The 17,816-nt window shown below is 43.4% G+C and overlaps 1 protein-coding gene across 1 annotated transcript; it reads left to right on the top strand.

Annotated features, from left to right (window-relative positions):
• On the top strand, nucleotides 1–564 carry LOC129495209 (interferon alpha-3-like). Its single transcript, XM_055302667.1, has one exon. It carries the CDS (start codon nucleotides 1–3, stop codon nucleotides 562–564), a length of 564 nt encoding a protein of 187 aa, XP_055158642.1.
• Nucleotides 565–17,816: the final 17,252 nt, after the last annotated feature.

The raw sequence follows: 17,816 nt of genomic DNA on the forward strand, positions 1-17,816 counted from the left end.
ATGGCCGTGCCCTGCTCCTTCTCGGTGGCCCTGGTGCTGCTCAGCTGCCACTCCCTGTGCTGTCTGGCTTGTGACCTGCCTGACACCCACAGCCCGCGCAACTGGAGGGCCCTGATGCTCCTGGGACAGATGAGGAGACTCCCCGCTGGCTCTTGTGTCAACTACACCAATGACTTTGCCTTCCCCAAGGAGGTGTTTGATGGCCAGCGGCTCCAGGAGGCGCAGGCCCTCTCTGTGGTCCACGTGATGACCCAGAAGGTCTTCCACCTCTTCTGCACCAACACGTCCTCTGCAACTTGGAACATGACTCTCCTGGAGGAACTGTGCTCGGGGCTCTCGGAGCAGCTGGATGACCTGGAGGCCTGTCCCCTGCAGGAGTCGGGGCTGGCCGAGACCCCCCTCATGCATGAGGACTCCACCCTGAGGACCTACTTTCAAAGGATCTCCCTCTACCTGCAAGACAAGAACCACAGCCCGTGTGCCTGGGAGATGGTCCGAGCAGAAATCGGGAGATCCTTCTTCTCCTTGACCATGTTGCAAGAAAGAGTAAGGAGGAGGAAATGAGACCCGCCCAGGTCCCCAAGGAAATGATTCTGTCTGACAAATAATATCACACTTGCCCTGTTCTGCTGTGTCAGAGACGCTCCTTTCTGCTGTAACAGTGACATAAGCAGAATCAATTTGTCAATAATTACCTGAGCCAAAGGCAGTCGGTTAACCAACTGAGCCACCCTGGGACCCTTGAATATTCTGTCTTCTGTAATATTAAGCAACATGTCAACGCTATAAGTGCTAGTCACTTTCAGATGACCATGCCGGTGTCTATTTATCTATTTAAATATTTATTCATGTAAATATTTATAAGGTTTATATTTCTTCACACACTATTATGTGTACCTTTATGTGGCAGCAATATAATAAAATATATATTCTTTATATTTAATCAGTTTATCATGCCTTTGTTGAACTTTCACTGTGGAAAGTATTTTTGAAAGACTACCATGAATTTTGCAACTTGTAGAAAATTAGCCGGCAGAATGCATTGACCCATTATATTACATTAACATCAAGTAATAACTGACTTCCCCTAAAAAAAATTGTCAATTGCCTTTAGAATATAGGCCATGACACATACAGTTCCTAATGTCCATATCTCTAATTTTATAGGGATAGAAACCTAAAAATGATCGTCATATTTAGTGTTATAATGAAAAAGGGAGAAAAGTGAATTCTCTCTCACCTGATTCTAGATTGGAGAATCTCAGGAAGTACACATAAAAGCTGTGGACCCCTCCTGAGGTGACCGGTAAACATGGAAGCACAAACGCCCAGTGTCAGGGGAGAGGTAAGCTTGCAATAGGCAAGAAACATCATGGCTAAAGTCTGTATCTAGCATGGAAAAGGCCAGAAACAGAGGTGGCCATGTGGGGAGACGGTGTAGTGTGAGAAGAAGACATGAATGTGATACTGAGGATCTCCAACCACCAAACGGAGTGGGGAGAGAAGAGCCACAACGGAGACAGTGGAATCATGGCCATAGAGTACACGGATAACAAGACAGGATGGTGATGAGTGTATTTAAAGAAATGTGTTTAGGAGATCACAGTGGATTCATGGAAGTTGTAGGTTGAAACTGCCCACTATGTCAGAATAATTGAAGCCACTGTTGACTTTCCCGAGAGTAGGTTTGGTGGATGAATAAGCAGAAATCACATTAGAGTAGGTGGGAGTATAAATAAGAGAAATTAGTGCCTCCGAGGTGGAGAAGAATATATTGTGGGATCTGGTAATAATGGGGTTAGATTTTCTGTGCCTACTTTGCCCTTTTACGCCATATGTCTTTTCTGAGTGAATTCATGGAATTGATGTTCTGGTAAATCACCTCAATGTGTTTAATATTGTACTTTTTTAGAATCATGACTTAATGACTTACAATGGTTATCCTGTCTTGGTTCTCATTACCTTTTATATCAACAAGCTGCTCATCTTTAAGAACTCACTAGGCAGAAATAGATAACTCAATCCTTCATCAAATCATCTATTACTACTCATAAAATAATGTTCCTGGAATTATTGGCTTTATTAATTAGGTTATTTACCCATTACTGTGACCCTGGTTTACTACAAGGGCTTAATATCACATTTCTTTTTCTAGTGAGTTTGGTAGGATAAGAATTCTTTTATGTTACTCACTGGTGATGTTTCCTAATTTTATGAATATCACAGTATTTGTTTTAAAGTTTTTATTTATTTGAGAGCAGTAGAGATCACAGAAAGAGAAGGAGGGGAGAAGAAGTCTCATCACTGAGTGGAGAGCCTGATGTAGGGCTCCAACTCAGGACTCAGATAATTACCTGAGCCAAAGGCAGTCACTTAACCAACTGAGCCACCCAGGTGCCCCCGAATATCATAATCTTTGGTGGATCCTCAAATAACAAAATTCTCATGGACAAAAGACAGACTTTCTTCAATAATAGAATGGAAAGCTGAGCTAGGCATTCTCTTTCTTAATTTAAAAGCAAAGAAAAAAATTGGTGGAAATCAGCTGAAAATACAACATTAATCATGAAAATCCATAGAACAAGAGTGAATTGTTCAGGAATAAAAAACAGATTTAACACTTATAACAGAATATTGTGAATATTAACTGAACTCATGCAGATTAAAGGCACCTACCATTGCATCTTCCATGAGTAACAACTTAAAATGTGGTACGTATTGTCTTATTTTTCTTCAGATGGCTATAAATGAGAATATTGTCTCTTTCTATAAATCTTCCAAATTGTGTGTCCTATGCTTAAATAACTGGCCTCCAATGGAAAAAGCCTCAAAAACCAGAATTCCGTTGTGAACTCTAGAGAAGGCTGACCAATTCATTCCTCATTCCAAAGAAGGGTCTTATATTCAGTGATGACATGGTGACTTGTATGAATATCTGAGGACAGACAATACATACCTAGATGGAAGTGCAGAAGAACATGTTATTTCTTTAACCTTATGGCATCTACCCCTGCCCTCCCTCAACATTCCAGGACACATTCCCCTGTCCTAACAGTTTCCTTCCTCTCCAAGGCAGAAGTCCCCACAGCACCCTGGGCATTCACCCTCTTGACCTCTCAGCCCATTCACACAGGGCTTCCTGCCCTGTTGTGGTCTCAGTTTAAAGGTTTCCCTAAAGAGCAGCTTGTCACAAGTAGAAAGAAAAAAATCAAATGAAATCTCTAGGTTTTGCAGAAACACCTGCAACCGAGGCTTTGTTTTGATTTCCATCAAATGTGATGTAACAGCAGCTGTGGCTAAAAGGAAACAGAAAGCAGGGTCAGATTGAAATGGAGTTCCCTAGGGAAGACCACCCCCCTGGTGGCCACGTGCGACGAGGGCGGTGACCAAGACTGGAGGTGGGGCCTGGAATCTAAGCAGAAATGGGAACTCTTTCTGAGGATGTCCCTTCAGGCTACAAATAGCTTACTTGTCAACAACCAGAGACTTTAATGCAGGCAAAAATAGTTTCCTTATTCTGTCTAGAGCAAAGAGTAAGTCTTGCTCTGAAAATCTCTATATAAGCACATTTGGTATCAATCCCAGAGTACTGATTCTTAAATACTGGAAAGTCTTGGGGAACCAAACCACAGGACCAGAGGCAGGGGCCAGGAGAGTGCAATCCCCACCAAATTTCCATCCCCGGGCACTTCCAGTTCACCTGCGATGGTTGGTGGGGAGACAGAGCTTGGCACCCAGGTGCCCATCATGGGCTGTGGGAGATCACCGTGCAGCACCAGCTGCAAGCAGCCAAGGTTTGCCAGCTTCAGAAGCCAGGGTGCCCTCAGCCTCCCACCACCCTCCCTGCCTGCTGATTCCTGTGCTGTGGAGCTCAAGGCCCTTAGATGTCCAGTCCTGCATAGAAACACGCTAAATACAAGGAACCCAACCCACACGTCTACACCCAAGGATCCAGGGCCTCATCTGTGCCTGTGTTTGGGCGCTCCTATGTTCTGATCCCACAAGGTGCAGGATGCTCATTAGCTCAAAACAGTGCAGCTGCACATCTGGAAACATGAAGGTGTTGGGGGTCAAGAACAACTTCAGAACCTGGAACAGGAGAGCTGTGAGAGTGTCCACTGGCTCAGCGACATGTCCTTGACAGGTGGAACGATAGGAACGGGCAGCGCTGAGTCAACTGTCTCTCCAAGTCTTTCTCGAGACTGAGAAGATGCAAGTGGTTGCTGGGAACACAGAATTCTCCTATGCACATGTGGCTAATAGGAGTGTCCCCCGGATGGATGACACTGACATGACAGCAGCCTGCACAGTATTGGGAGAAGGGTTACTCCAGGGCCAGCTGCAAACGTGTTTCAACTGGCAGAAAAATCTACTACCTGAGTATTTAAAAAGGGAGTCTGTCAACTTTCCCTTAAAGTCAGTCATTAGGAAGATTCGTCCCACAGGAACTCATTTGCTCAATAAAATAAGAGTGGGCATCGGGAACTGCAGGGCTGTAAGAGGCAGCTGTAGCTGGAGGATGAGGAAGTGAAGAAGCTCAGCAACTGTGTGCTCTCCAGGGCTGTGGGCTGCACCGATGTCAAGTGTGATCCATTTCAGTTGCAAAGTGGTGGTGTTGGCTGGCTGCTTTCTCCTGGGGCTGCTTGCTGCATGTCTGGTTCTCTGCCTCAGGCTACATTTAAAGGCCAGTTGCAGGATGACTAGTTGTCAGGGGAGGGAGGCACTCAGAGCCTGAGATTGCAAGTGCAAGAAAAGCAGAAAAGACAGTTCATACACAGCCTCATACAAACCCCATCCAAATTCAGGTTTGAGAAAACACTACTGCCAAGTGAGGTGTTTGACAAATGCCATCAACCTCAAGGAGACAAGATGGTGTGTAACAGTTGTGAGGAACGTGATGACAAAGTTAATCATACTGTTAACGTCTGCCTTTAGGGAAGGGTGCCTGCTGTGCCTAGCAAAAAATGGGGATTGGAGAAACTATTCTCTGAGACTGTATTAGAGTTCTCCAGAAACAGAACCAGACTATAAATATAGATTTATTTTGAGGAAGTGTCTCATGAGTTGTGGAGACAGGCGGATCCAATATCTGCAGAGAACCCCACAGGCTGGAGACCCCTGGAAGAGCTACAAATGTGGTCTGCTGGCACAAGTTTCACTTTCTCCAGGAAGGTCAGTCTTTTTCTATTTGTGGAGGCCATTCCACCTCAAGTTTAGCATTAGCACAAGTACAGGCATCTTAGGCCCCTGTGAATAAAGAGCTGAACTTTATAGGAAAAACTGCAGAATGTCCTCGGCAGGTAATCCCATATCAGAAAGACAACAGAGCTCAGAATTGCCCTCGGCAGAGAATTACATATCAGAAAGACAACAGAGCCCACACCTGTGGTAGAAAGTCCCATATTAGAATGAGAACAGAGCTCAATGCCCTTGAAAGCCCCATATCAGAATGTAAACAGAACTTGAGAAATTCCTCCACCCCTTCTGAAAATCCCCTAGACCAGCGCATAAAAACCCCAGCTGTAACCCACTTTGGGGTCCAAGTCTTTGCTCCGCTGTGTTGGGTATACTTGGACCCAAACTCTAACTTGTAAATAAACCCTCGTGCGCTTGCATTGGTGTCGGTTCCTTGGTGGTTTCTCAGATTCGCAATCTTGGGCACAACATTATTAAGGTCTTCAGTGGATTGGATGGGGCTCCCCCACATTTGGAGAGCAATCTGGTTTGCTCAGAATCTACTAATATGTTAGTCTCATCTAAAAAAAAATAGCTTCACAGAAACATCTAGAATGTTGGACCAAATATCTGGATATTACACCCAAGTTGACACATAAAGTTAACCATCCCAAAGGCTTCCCTCAGATACTCAGCAGACTCTTTGCCTCTTGTGGACAGTGGTTGTCCCACCATGTGGTCAAGAGCTCAGACTGGGGAGACAGAAGACCTACCTTCCCAACTGTCTCTATGACCTTGAGAAAGTTATTTCATCTCCATGTGCTCTGTTTCCTTCTTCATGAAATGAGCACAATGGAAGGATTCTTTCTGGCCCATTCTGTTAACTGGCATGTGTTCCAGTGACTGACCTAGTAGGTGCCTGAGAAACACCTGTTTGGTGAATGCATGTTGGGGAGCAGCACTCATCTCCCAGCCTGTGTCCAGAATAGAGGGATGTATGGGAGCTGGTGAAAGCTGTCCCCCACTAAGAGATTCAAGGTCATGAGGACTTCCCCTTTCCCATCTCAACCTAGAGCCCCAAGAGTCCAGCTGCATTTTCGGGATATGTGACATTTCTTGTCTCTTACCATTTCTGGAGGCTGAGTGAGAAGTTTCTGGCCCTGTGCTGCCTGTGCAATCCCAACTACTCCACCCCATGACCATATAATGTTCTAGATAATGAAGGAGCACAGGGAAGGACTGTTAGGCCTCTGTCCTGGGTCATGGTCTTTGGTTTTTTCACTTTTAAGTCCCCTGAGCATTTGTATTTCTTGTTCTATTTCTGTGTTAGTATTTAAAAAAAAAAAAACATTTTATTTATCTGAGAGAGAGAGAGAAAGAAAGCACATGATCAAGGGGAGGGGAAGAAGGAGAGGGACAAGCAAATTTCTCACTAGGCAGGGAGCCCTAAGCTCGGCTTGATCTTGGACCCTGAAATTCTGACCTTAGCTGAAGTCAGACTCTTAACCACTGAGCCACCAGGTGCCCGTAATCTTGGGTTGATACTAACAAGATCTTAAAATTGAGATACCTTCACAAACACAAATGAAAGAAGCTGAGATGCTGGTGTGTGTAGAATGCCACTGTCTCCATTCCTCCCTAATCCTGATCACCTTCAGGAGGTCAAAGCTGGCTGTCCTTATGAACTGAAGCTGGCCCTCTGTTCCTCTAAGCCTGAGCTCCTGGCGAACCTTGAACTTACCCTGATGTGGCTGAGGCAGAAGATATAAATCTCCTTATAGAAGAAAATTATATTCTGGAAATAGATATCTCTACTCACAATAGAGACCACTTTGGAGGATGTGATAACTCAGAATCAATCAATTTTCTAATTTGTTTATGGGGGATCCCTGGGTGGCACAGCGGTTTAGCACCTGCCTTTGCCCCGGGCCTGATCCTGGAGACCCGGGATCAAATCCCACGTCGGGCTCCTGGTGCATGGAGCCTGCTTCTCCCTCTGCCTGTGTCTCTGCAGGCAGATGTCTCTGTGTGTGTGTGTGTGTGTGTGTGACTATCATAAATAAATAAAAAAATTTTAAAAAATTAAAAAAATTAAAAATAATAAAAAAATAATTTGTTTATGGAAACATTTCTTCCAGAGAAATTTTGTAGGGAGTGGGGATGCTAGACTGGCTGACCTGAGGAAATGTGCTCCCAGAGGCAGAGTGAGCGAAAGCCTGATGTATCCAAGGTTGTGTCATGGGACACACCTGAAGTCATGCAGGAGGCCACAGTCCAGGGCTTCACATAGCTGAAAAATTTGGTGGCTCTTACTTGAAGCCATGGAAGACTAGGGAGGGAGAGGACTGAACCACTGGAATCCAAAGGGTATGTCACCTTAGGGGAGTTGTTGAGATCCTCAGAGAGACTGGGATCAGGGTAGGAGGGTGCCAGGTGATGAGGTGTGGTCCAAAGACAACATGGGGTCTGGATTGGAAATAGGGTCCTATGTCTGAGTGTGTTTTCGGTTGGAAAGGAAAAGGTCAAAGGTTAGGGTGAAGGATAGTCTGACAGTGTGGGATCTGGTGACAAAGTGGGCTCTCTTTGAAGAAAAGCATCCAGTTGTTATATGGTGAAAAAAAGGAAAGTGGGTTGGTACTGTCCAGTCAGAGGGTGGAAGCCTAAGGTAAGGAGACCAGAGTGAGCCATGAGTTAGTGGATCTCAAAGATGACATTGAGAAGCATTTTCCTGACTCCATGAACAACATCATATCTACTTCCTTGGCTGCTCTAAGTCACTCCTCAGAGAAAGAATCTTGGTAGAACTGTTCTAGAAAGCCACCCACCCAAGGAAACTGTGCAGGCACCTGCAAGAGATAGGAGATACAAAGTACTTTTGAAAGCAAGAATGGGGGGGAATCCCTGGGTGGCGCAGCGGTTTGGCGCCTGCCTTTAGCCCAGGGCGTGATCCTGGAGACCCAGGATCGAATCCCACATTGGGCTCCCGGTGCATGGAGCCTGCTTCTCCCTCTGCCTATGTCTCTGCGCCTCTCTCTCTCTCTGTGTGACTATCATAAATAAATAAAAATTTAAAAAAAATTAAAAAAAAAAAGAAAGCAGAATGGGGACAGACAGGCTTGGCAGGGGTCAGATTCTGCTACATGTCTGACCTCATGATATTCTTTTTATCTCACTCCATGGCTTGATATCACATACCTTTTTGATTCTCTCTCTTATATGAACTCTAGGTTGCAGGTGGAGCCTGGCATTCCACAATCTAGGAAGAAGGATGCTTGAAATAACAGGACTAACAGGACAGATGAATTACTTTTTCTGGAGAGAAGGTCTGGTGCCAAGTTAATGCCTTTGCTGTGAACCCCCAACAGAGAATATAGGACCCTGGGTCACATAGGGTAAAGGTAGCATCTTGTAGGGAACTAAATAGAATGTTCCCTTGGGCATACACTCTTTCAAGATTAGATGCTGAATGCCCAGGGGATAAGGACACAAAGTCAAAAGTTCAATGACAGTTATACTAAGCTTAACTTATGGACGGGGCTCTGATATTTTAACACTCTTTCAGGCACATGGTCCCAAGTGATTATCACAACATCCCCATGACATTTGAAGGCCAGTACTCTCGTCTGATGCTTAGGAAAGTTAACAATTTGGAATATGTACAAAGGTAGGACCCACACATTTTGCCTCTAAAATCAATTGTCCCTCCACTATACCTCCTACCACCACCTAGTAGGCAAGACTCATGGCCCAATTCAATCACTCCTTCATTCCAATGGGTGAGTACAACAGGGATCAGGATGAGGCTGGTTTCCTTCCTAAGGGGCTGGCCTACCAGGTCATTAATTTCTGAGAAGCACTGATTCTAGGAACTGATCTCTTCAGTGATTGCTGACCCGAGCCCTCACCGAAAAGAGATTTGAAGGTTAATCCACAGAGAGCCTGGCATTCAAGAGTAGGACATTACTGTTAAGGCTTCAGCTTTTTCTTCCCACCTCTATGTTGATGCTGAAAGACAAGGAAAAGTGATATGTAAGACAATCTCACTTTCCTCTGTCTACAAAGGCAGCAGCCAGTCATAGCAAATAATGTCAGTTTCTGCACTGATTTGAGACCTGTCTTCTAAGTTATTCATTTTTAAAGTGGGTAACAATATTTTCTACTGATCCTTCTCTGAAAAACTCAAGGAATGGTTTTTTGCACATGGTCCTTTTAATATATTTCAAGCACGAGTCCTCTGTCTAGGAAAAGCACAGAGTGTCAGGTCTTTGGGATCGCATATGCTCCGTTTGATAAGAATCTACTCTGAGGGGATGCGTGGATAGCTCACTGGTTGAGCATCTGCCTTCTGCTTAGGTCATGATCCCAGGATCGAGTCCCGCATGGGGCTCCCCGCATGAAGCCTACTTCTCCCTCTGCCTGTGTCTCTGCCTCTCTGTGTCTCTCATGAATAAATAAATAAAATTTAAAAAAAAAATCTACTCTGAGGACACAGTGAGTAGCATCTGTTGGGAGAGTTTCAGAGGCTCAGAACTGCTCTCCTCTCTCTCATGTTGGTGCTGACACAATGAAGAGGCTTGGCCCAGAGATTCCTGAGATGGGAAGGTGCCTGACGAACAAAGGTTGAGAGACCTCTTCTCTATGGGTGACTTAATGTGCCAGTACATGGACACTCAATCAGCTGCTGGAAAGTATCCTGGAACCTCCCACTGCACCCATTTATTGAAAACATCTTTCCTCCCTTATTAAATTCTGATGCACACTTTACCTAAAATTGAATTACTCCTCACAAAATTTTCTTACAGATTCCTTAAAAATAATCACAAATTAATATCTATAAAAATTTACCATTGGAAAGTAATGAATGGAGGATTCATATAGTGGAAACATGGAAGAAGCCAGGGAAAACCAAGAACAGTACTGTCTATACCTAGAGAGTCAACTAATTCCCCAAGGGGCACTAAAGAGGAAAAAAAGAGAAAAAACATTTATAAATAAAATTAAACCCTGCCCTGAGGTTCATTTCAATGTCCTCACTTATGGTTGTTTTTCCTGTCGAATCACCCACCTCAATTCTGTTTCCTTCCTTTCTACTAGAGTTTCTGAATTCAGTACCTTTCTGTAACCTGAACTCTTCTACTCATTTCTTCTTTCCTTGCTCCTCTGCTCACATCTCTCCCATCTTCTCCATTACCAACCCCCACACACTCCCCATCATCCAGGAACAGCTCCATCTAAGAAAGAAGAACTAGCACCCTTCTATAGTATGATCACATAATCTCTGGACTTCTAGGTTCTTATAGTGCTCTGGTTGTGAACCTAAGCTACATCATCAAATAACAGGGGAACTTTTTTTAAAAAAAAAAAAAATAAGAGGTTGCCTAGATTCTCTACCAGATTAATTACATCATTTTGTGGGGGTTGAGGAGAGCATTCATATTTTGGAATAATTTTATTTTAAGATTATCTTCAAACTTACAGAAACATTCAAAATAGTAGAAAAAAATCACATAGTCCCATCACTCAGAGATATATGCCAATTGTCCTCCCCAATTCCTTTATATTTAAAGAATTTAATCCAGGCTCCAGTCTTTCATCCAGCACTCATGCATTCCTTTTTTCTCTTAATTGGAAACAATTCCTCAGACTTCCCTTAACTTTGACAACTTTGACAATTTTGGAAAATGTCAGGCAATGACACAGAAGAGAGGGAAGAATGTTTTCAACTCTCAATGCTCTAAGATAAATGAACCATTTTAAAATAGTAAAAATAATAAAAGCAAGTATATATGGGAACAGAGTTTGCCTTTTGCCTCGGGATCCAGTAAATCTCAGTCGTGTATTGGCGGTATGACCCAGCCACCCCACTGCAGGGTTTAAAAATTTCCGAGATCATGTCCAGACTGTAGATGCGTATCCCCTCGCCCCGCATTCCTATCTTTTCCCGGCGGAGACAAGCCTGGGTCTGCAAACGTGCCGGCTGCCCGCTCCCCGCCCCCGCGGAGCATCCGAGGAAACGCCCCGGTCGGCGCCCGGGCTCGACTGCTGCGCGGCCCCGCGGAGCACAGTCCCCCGCGGTCAGGCCCGACAGGGGAGAGCCTGCCGGGTCCCCGGGTCCCACGCGACCCCGGAGCCCGGGCCCCTCACCTGGGTCGAGACCCCGCTCCCTGCGGCGCAGCTGCGGTCGTCCTGGAGAGCGTCCCTGGCAGCCGGGGGTCCCGCTGGTGGGCGGCGCCAGGTGAGCCTTGACGTTGAGTTCGCGCGCCCCCTGCGGGCCGTTGGGGCGCATCGCCGGAGCCTTGCGCGTTCCCGAGGGCTGGCGGCGCCCGCTTCTCCAGGAAAGCACAGAACTCAGGGGTGCGTCGTCTACTCGCTAATAGTGCATCAGGGGTGCATTAGGGTCTACTCGCTAATAGTGCTGGTGATGCTTTGGTCTAGCCCCTCCGAATGCGATGGTCGTGAAAAACAGGGAATCACGCTTTTGGGACATCCGAAAATGATAGCTTCTCAGTCAAGCCACTATAACAGGACCTACTTTCATTTTTTTTTTCTTTTGTTATTATTTATTTAAATTCAATTTACCAAAAAAATAAAAAAATAAAAAAAATAAATTCAATTTGCCAACATTAGCATAACACCCAGTGTCATTTTTTTTTCCACCACAAAGATAAGTATTAACATCAAGAAGGCTTAAGCCACCTGTTCTTGCCGTCAGATTCTCAACCTGTCCCACACAGACTACCTTACAGATCTTAATCCTGTTTACACAGAAGACTACAGTACAGCTTCAAGTAAGAGCGGCTGCTTGGATTACTCCCGAGGCAGTCTGGGACAACTGGAGCAGAGAAAGAAAAGTAGAAAATCTTCGGGTTTGTCCTTACTTAGTTAGAGATGTTATCTATACGGTAGATGTTATCCAAGAAATCAGAGGCTTTCTAAAGAAGGACTACAGCTGCTGTGCCTTGGAAGTTGTCAGGGGGGATGGCTGAAATGTGCTTTTCCCTATTGAATAAATTCAGGAAATAAGAGAATTATTCCTGCGACTCCCGTCACTATATCATTGTTTGTCAAGTCAAACAGAAAAATTTGCACTGTATTTTCTGTGCTAGCTGTCAAATATCTGAAATCAAAACTTTATATTTAAAATATAGTCTCCAAAAAATGTTCAGCAAGTAAATGATCTGTTTCTTAAAAATAACCCATGATAATATGTTTTTTATTTATCTTTTCAAATTTTTGGAGAGTTTTTGTTGTCCCTAGAATCTGAAATATAACTTATCATGGAAAACCTTCTTCATTATATTATTTTCTTACAGACTTCTGTTAAGGTAATGTTAGTTGATCAAATAGATAAACATGAAAATATCAGTACTTTGAACATAGCACAAGTTTTATCTTCCCCTCATGCAATACTTAAATGCAAGTTTTCCTGATGAAGTGACTCTTCTGGTAGGTTTGCCCTCAAACGGTGGTTCAGAGATCCAATTACTTTCTATTCAGTGCCTTTGCCATCATCAATATGTGACTTTAAATATGGCTCTGGTGCTTGGGTTTATTCCATTTAGTCATAAAAGAATAAAAGCCCAGTTGATCACATGGACACGTTTTCATGGGCCAGACCTGTGCAGAGCAAATGAAACTTCCACCCACATTTAGTTGGACAGGATTCATTCACATGGCCACATCTAACTGTAAAGAGACTGGGAAAAGGAGTTGAATTTGGGACCAGTGGGAAAAAGATACAAGTTTAAGGAATAAGACCACTACTAATTTTTAGACTATGTGCACTAATACTGTTTTTAGAAGAACTAGTCAATTTTTTTGCTAATTTTTTTTTATTGGAGTTCGATTTGCCAACATATAACATAATACCCAGTGTGCCGTCAAGTGCCCTCCTAGTGCCCATCACCCAGTGACCCCATCCCCCCACCCACCTCCCTTTCCACTACCCCTTGTTCGTTTCCCAGAGTTAGAAGTCTCTTCTATTCTATCACCCTCTCTGATATTTTTCCCACATTTTCTTTGTTTTTTGTATGTTTGTTTTTGCTTTTATACAGTTTATCCATAAAATGCTGACAGCAGATCGGATTCCACAAATGAAAACCAGGCAAGGGACCCAGCAGGAGAAGGCATGCTTGTTCACATTACTGGCCCTTTAAAAGGGAGATTCACATGCATTCCCAAGGGGATAGGTTAAAGTTGAAACACATCACTTCCCGATTGCAAATTCCTTTAGGGGTCCCTCTTACAAATCTGTCTCCATTCAAGCTCTCTTTGGACTTGAGGCCATGCTGATTACCCCCACAGTCCTTCTATATCATTCCACCTCTCAGCAAGGCTCCAGGAGAATACTTCGGGCATGTAACTACTTGGAAGCTTTAGGCTGAGAGTTGGACTCACCTCTGCTCTCTGGGCAATGTCTATAGGGTAAAAGGAGTGGGTCAGCATGTACCCCCATATCCTGTGGTGCTTCAACTTGAAAATAGTCCCCTTTAGGTAGTAAGAGCAGCACATCCCGCTGAGATCTCCCCATTCCCCAAAATCTGAGTGCACATTTAGTGATGTTCTGATAAAAGGTAGACTAGGTGAACTCAGACAATCACCCTCAGAATCCAAGAAATGTGCCAAATAGGAGTAACTGCATAGGGAATGGATGGTAACATGCCTGCTCCTCCTCTTTATTTTTTACATAATCTGTTCGTTGTCAATAATGCAGCATCGTAGCATATTTAGAGCAGTTAGAATTTTCAGTGGGACTGTCTTGGGTTTGAATCTTCATCACTTGGTAACTGTGTGGCCTTGAATAAGTTGTTTAATGTTTCTAAAGCTCACTGTCCTTGTTGGAAAGGGCAAACCATAAAAATGATATGCTTACATTATTATGGAAGAGATGATATCATACATGTTATGATCAGATAAATTTACAACCAGATGAAAAATGAAAATAAGAATTTGGACCCTTTGAGGAGCTCTGCAATGTTGGTGTCACCAGTGTTCCTGCTTTGGTCCTCCAAAGGACGAGGGTCTTAGGGCCTGGACAAGGTTGATGGTGATTTTTGCCAGTGTTTTTACCCACAGAGCTGTGAGTATGTTCTTTAGTTTCTAAATTTCATCAATCTACCCTGATCCCATAAAACAGAACCAATAAGACCTAAGAGACAACTCTGTATCACGCACATAGAAACCCTCCCTAAATCCTGGGTAGAAGATGAGAAAATTCAGACTTAGGGTAAGTAATTTTCCTTATAGCTCAAATGGTTCAAAATAGTACCTGAAATTGAATCCAGGTCATTCTGACTTTAAAACTAGCAGAATCGTGCTCATTTTTCCATGATGGGAAACACAATCATTAATTCATTCCAAGTGTGACAAAATAAAAGCCTAATGATATTTCTCCTCTTGATGTCACTCAGAGGGTTAGAGACAAAATCACCGTGCCATCTTCCAAGCTAGAAGTATCATTGTGTTCCTGCTCCTCATCCCCGCTATACGAGTCCCATCTGAAAATGGAAGTCTGATAAAATCCTTAAATGAATCTGAATACATGTTAGAACTGTGGAAGAAAGGGCGTGTTACTCATTCATGATACTCTTCTCATCCCAGCCTCAGAGATACAAATTCTTAGCTTAGGCTAGACAAAGATGGCTCTCTCAGTAGAAGGCTGTATGGCACCCCACCATGTGAGGATCCTCTGGCAGAAGCATGTTCAGCTACCATGCAGAGTATGTCAGCAAACCATTGTGTTGTGAGTTCCTCAGCCCACTGGATTCCTACCTAATCATAAAACCCACTCATCCGGAGTACCTGGGTGGCTCAGTGGTTGAGCATCTGCCTTTGGCTCAGGTAGTGACCCCGGGATTCTGGAATCAAGTCCCACACTGGGCTCCCCATGGGAAGCCCACTTCTCCCTCTGCCTATGTCTCTGCCTCTTTGTGGGTGTCTATAATGAATAAATAAATAAAATCTTAAAAAAACACTCATCATTGGGCAGAATTTTGCAAAGTTTTCTCTCATCCAGAACCTCATCAGAGCTTCTATGAGGAATAATATTCAGATCAAAGTTAGGAAGTGATATCTTTGAGGACACTCATCCAGGCTGTGGCAGGGATAGGACTCACAGCCAGTTCTGAATGTATAACTGGTGTCCTTTTTGCCATATTGAATCTGTCTAAGCTACACCTTATCACCAGTCATGCAAGACATATGAAAATCCTCAACACTAATACGGCTTTAGAAGAAACTTTTATTTTTCAGCCCATTTCTCTTTTAAAAGTGAGTAACCTCATTGATGCCTACCCTGCTAGATTGGTATCAAAAAGAAGAGAGTTCAGCCAGGTGAGAAAATAGGGAAAAGAAACAAAAATTTATCTGGCCATTTACATGTCATCTACAAGGTAAATATATGTCTTATTAAATGGCCCTGTCAATTTGCTGAAACATTAATGCTAGCAAGTCCACCTATAAATGAATAAAGCAGAATCCCAAGAGATGAAATGATCCATCCAGTGCACAGCAAGTGGTTGGCCGATCCAGGGGTTGAGTCCAGATGTGCTGATGGAGACTCTTATGCCCGGCAGAACTGAGTGAATGTCCATCCATCCATTTCAGATGACTGTAGCAATTAGGATAGTCACATGTCCACAAGTCACCCCTCCTGGAGCCCTGAATTGCCAGAAAGCCTCTGTCTTCCTTCCTGTGTGCCTCATGCTACACCTTCCCCCAGTTCTCCTCATTCTCCTACAGCATTTATCTACGTTATGAGCAAATCTTTTTTTTTAAGATTTTATTTCTTCATGAGAGACACACAGAGAGAGGCAGAGACACAGGCAGAGGGAGAAGCAGGCTTCTAGCAGGGAGCCCGATGCGAAACTCGATCCCAGGACCCCAGGATCATGCCCTGAGCCAAAGGCAGACACTCAATCACTGAGCCACCCAGGTGCCCCAAGCAAATCTTATCTAGGTTATGAGCAAATCTTTTGTTACTAGCATGAATATATTCAAGACCCCAAAGGATTCCCCTCTGTTTTACTAAGATATAATTGACATATAACATTATATTAATTTAAAGTGTACAACATGATTATATATATGTATAAATGATTGTACATATATATAAATGATTACTAAATTTAGTTAACATCTACCACCTCAAATGGTTATAATTTTTTTCCTCTGATGGAAACTTTTAAGATCTACCCTCTAAGCAACTTTCAAATGTACAATATGATACTGTTAACTATAGACATCATGCTGCACATTACATCCCCAGTACTGATTTATCATATAACTAGAAGTTTGTACCTTTGGCCACCTTCACCACTTGATCATCCACCCCCCAACCTCTGGCATCCTCCAATCTGCTGCATACTTTTATGCCCTTCATCTGTATTTACTCATTTCATATGCTAATCCTTGAAAAAATACCATTATTTTCCCTCATATTAAAGATGAGGAAGCTAGAGAATATAGTGTTTATGATATTTGCAAAAGTTCTGCTAATAGTAGTTAGCAGAGCTGGTATTTGACCCTCAAAGTCTAGCTCCAGAAACACATTCCTTAGCCACTAAAAATATGGTGCAAACTACCAGGGCAAGCTGGGGCACAGTCCAAAACAATAAAATGAGATGTGTTGAAGAATAACCACTGACTTCCACATAGCACTTTGCATACGGTTGCACACCTACTTTTCCGGTGTACACTCCCTCATGTGCAGCTCAGAACACTATGAGGAGGTGTGAGGTTTTGAGATGGCAAGGTTTTTACCGAAGAACCACAGCTGGTGAGGAGGAGTCAAATGTGATCTCAGGACAGAATAGGGCCTATTATTTTCTTATCCATTTCACAGAGGATGGTAGTAAATAGAGACCAGTATTAAATGTGTAATGGCCCCCTACCTTCAGTGAGCCCAGCTAAGCTTGTTCCATGTGTTTGGTGTTAAAGCTATAAGAAGTTCTAAAAGTGCCTTTTCTCTGTACTGAATGTTTAGAGGCAGCATGGACCCCCAGAATTCTTACGGTCTTAAAGAAAGATAGATACTGGGGTGCCTGGGTGGCTCAGTCAGTTAAGCCATCAACTCTTGATTTCAGCTCAGGTCATGATCTCAGGGCCGTGAGATTGAGCCCTGCGTTGGGCTCCACATTCAGTGCAAAGTCTGCTGGAGATTCTCTCTCTCTCCCTCTGCTACTTCTCCCCATTTGCACTCAATCTCTAAATAAATAATTAATAAAATAATAATAAATAAAATCTTTTTAAAAAAATGACAAATATTATGTGGATCTCATTTATATGTATAATCTAAAAAGAATGAACACTATTGAAAGCAACTGTTCATATCCAGCCTTGGAATCTCACTTCCAAGAAGTTTTCTTTTAAATATCTTTTGACCCGGGATCCCTGGGTGGCTCAGCAGTTTAGCGCCTGCCTTCAGCCCAGGGCTTGATCTTGGAGATCTGGGATTGAGTCCCACATCGGGCTCCTAGCATGGAGCCTGCTTCTCCCTCTGCCTGTGTCTCTGCCTCACTCTCTATCTGTGTCTCTCATGAGTAAATGAATAAAATCTTAATAAATGAATGAATGAATGAATGAATGAATAAATATCTTTTGACCCAAGTTCATCACCAACTACTGACCATGTCCAATGTGGA

Source organism: Nyctereutes procyonoides, unplaced genomic scaffold (genome assembly GCF_905146905.1).
Source record: "Nyctereutes procyonoides isolate TBG_1078 unplaced genomic scaffold, NYPRO_anot_genome, whole genome shotgun sequence".
In the NCBI taxonomy this organism is placed as follows: domain Eukaryota; kingdom Metazoa; phylum Chordata; class Mammalia; order Carnivora; family Canidae; genus Nyctereutes; species Nyctereutes procyonoides.

Bases quoted from the DNA above. Each gene is read 5' to 3' on its own strand.
- LOC129495209 (XM_055302667.1), top strand. From the start codon at position 1: ATGGCCGTGCCCTGCTCCTTCTCGGTGGCCCTGGTGCTGCTCAGCTGC.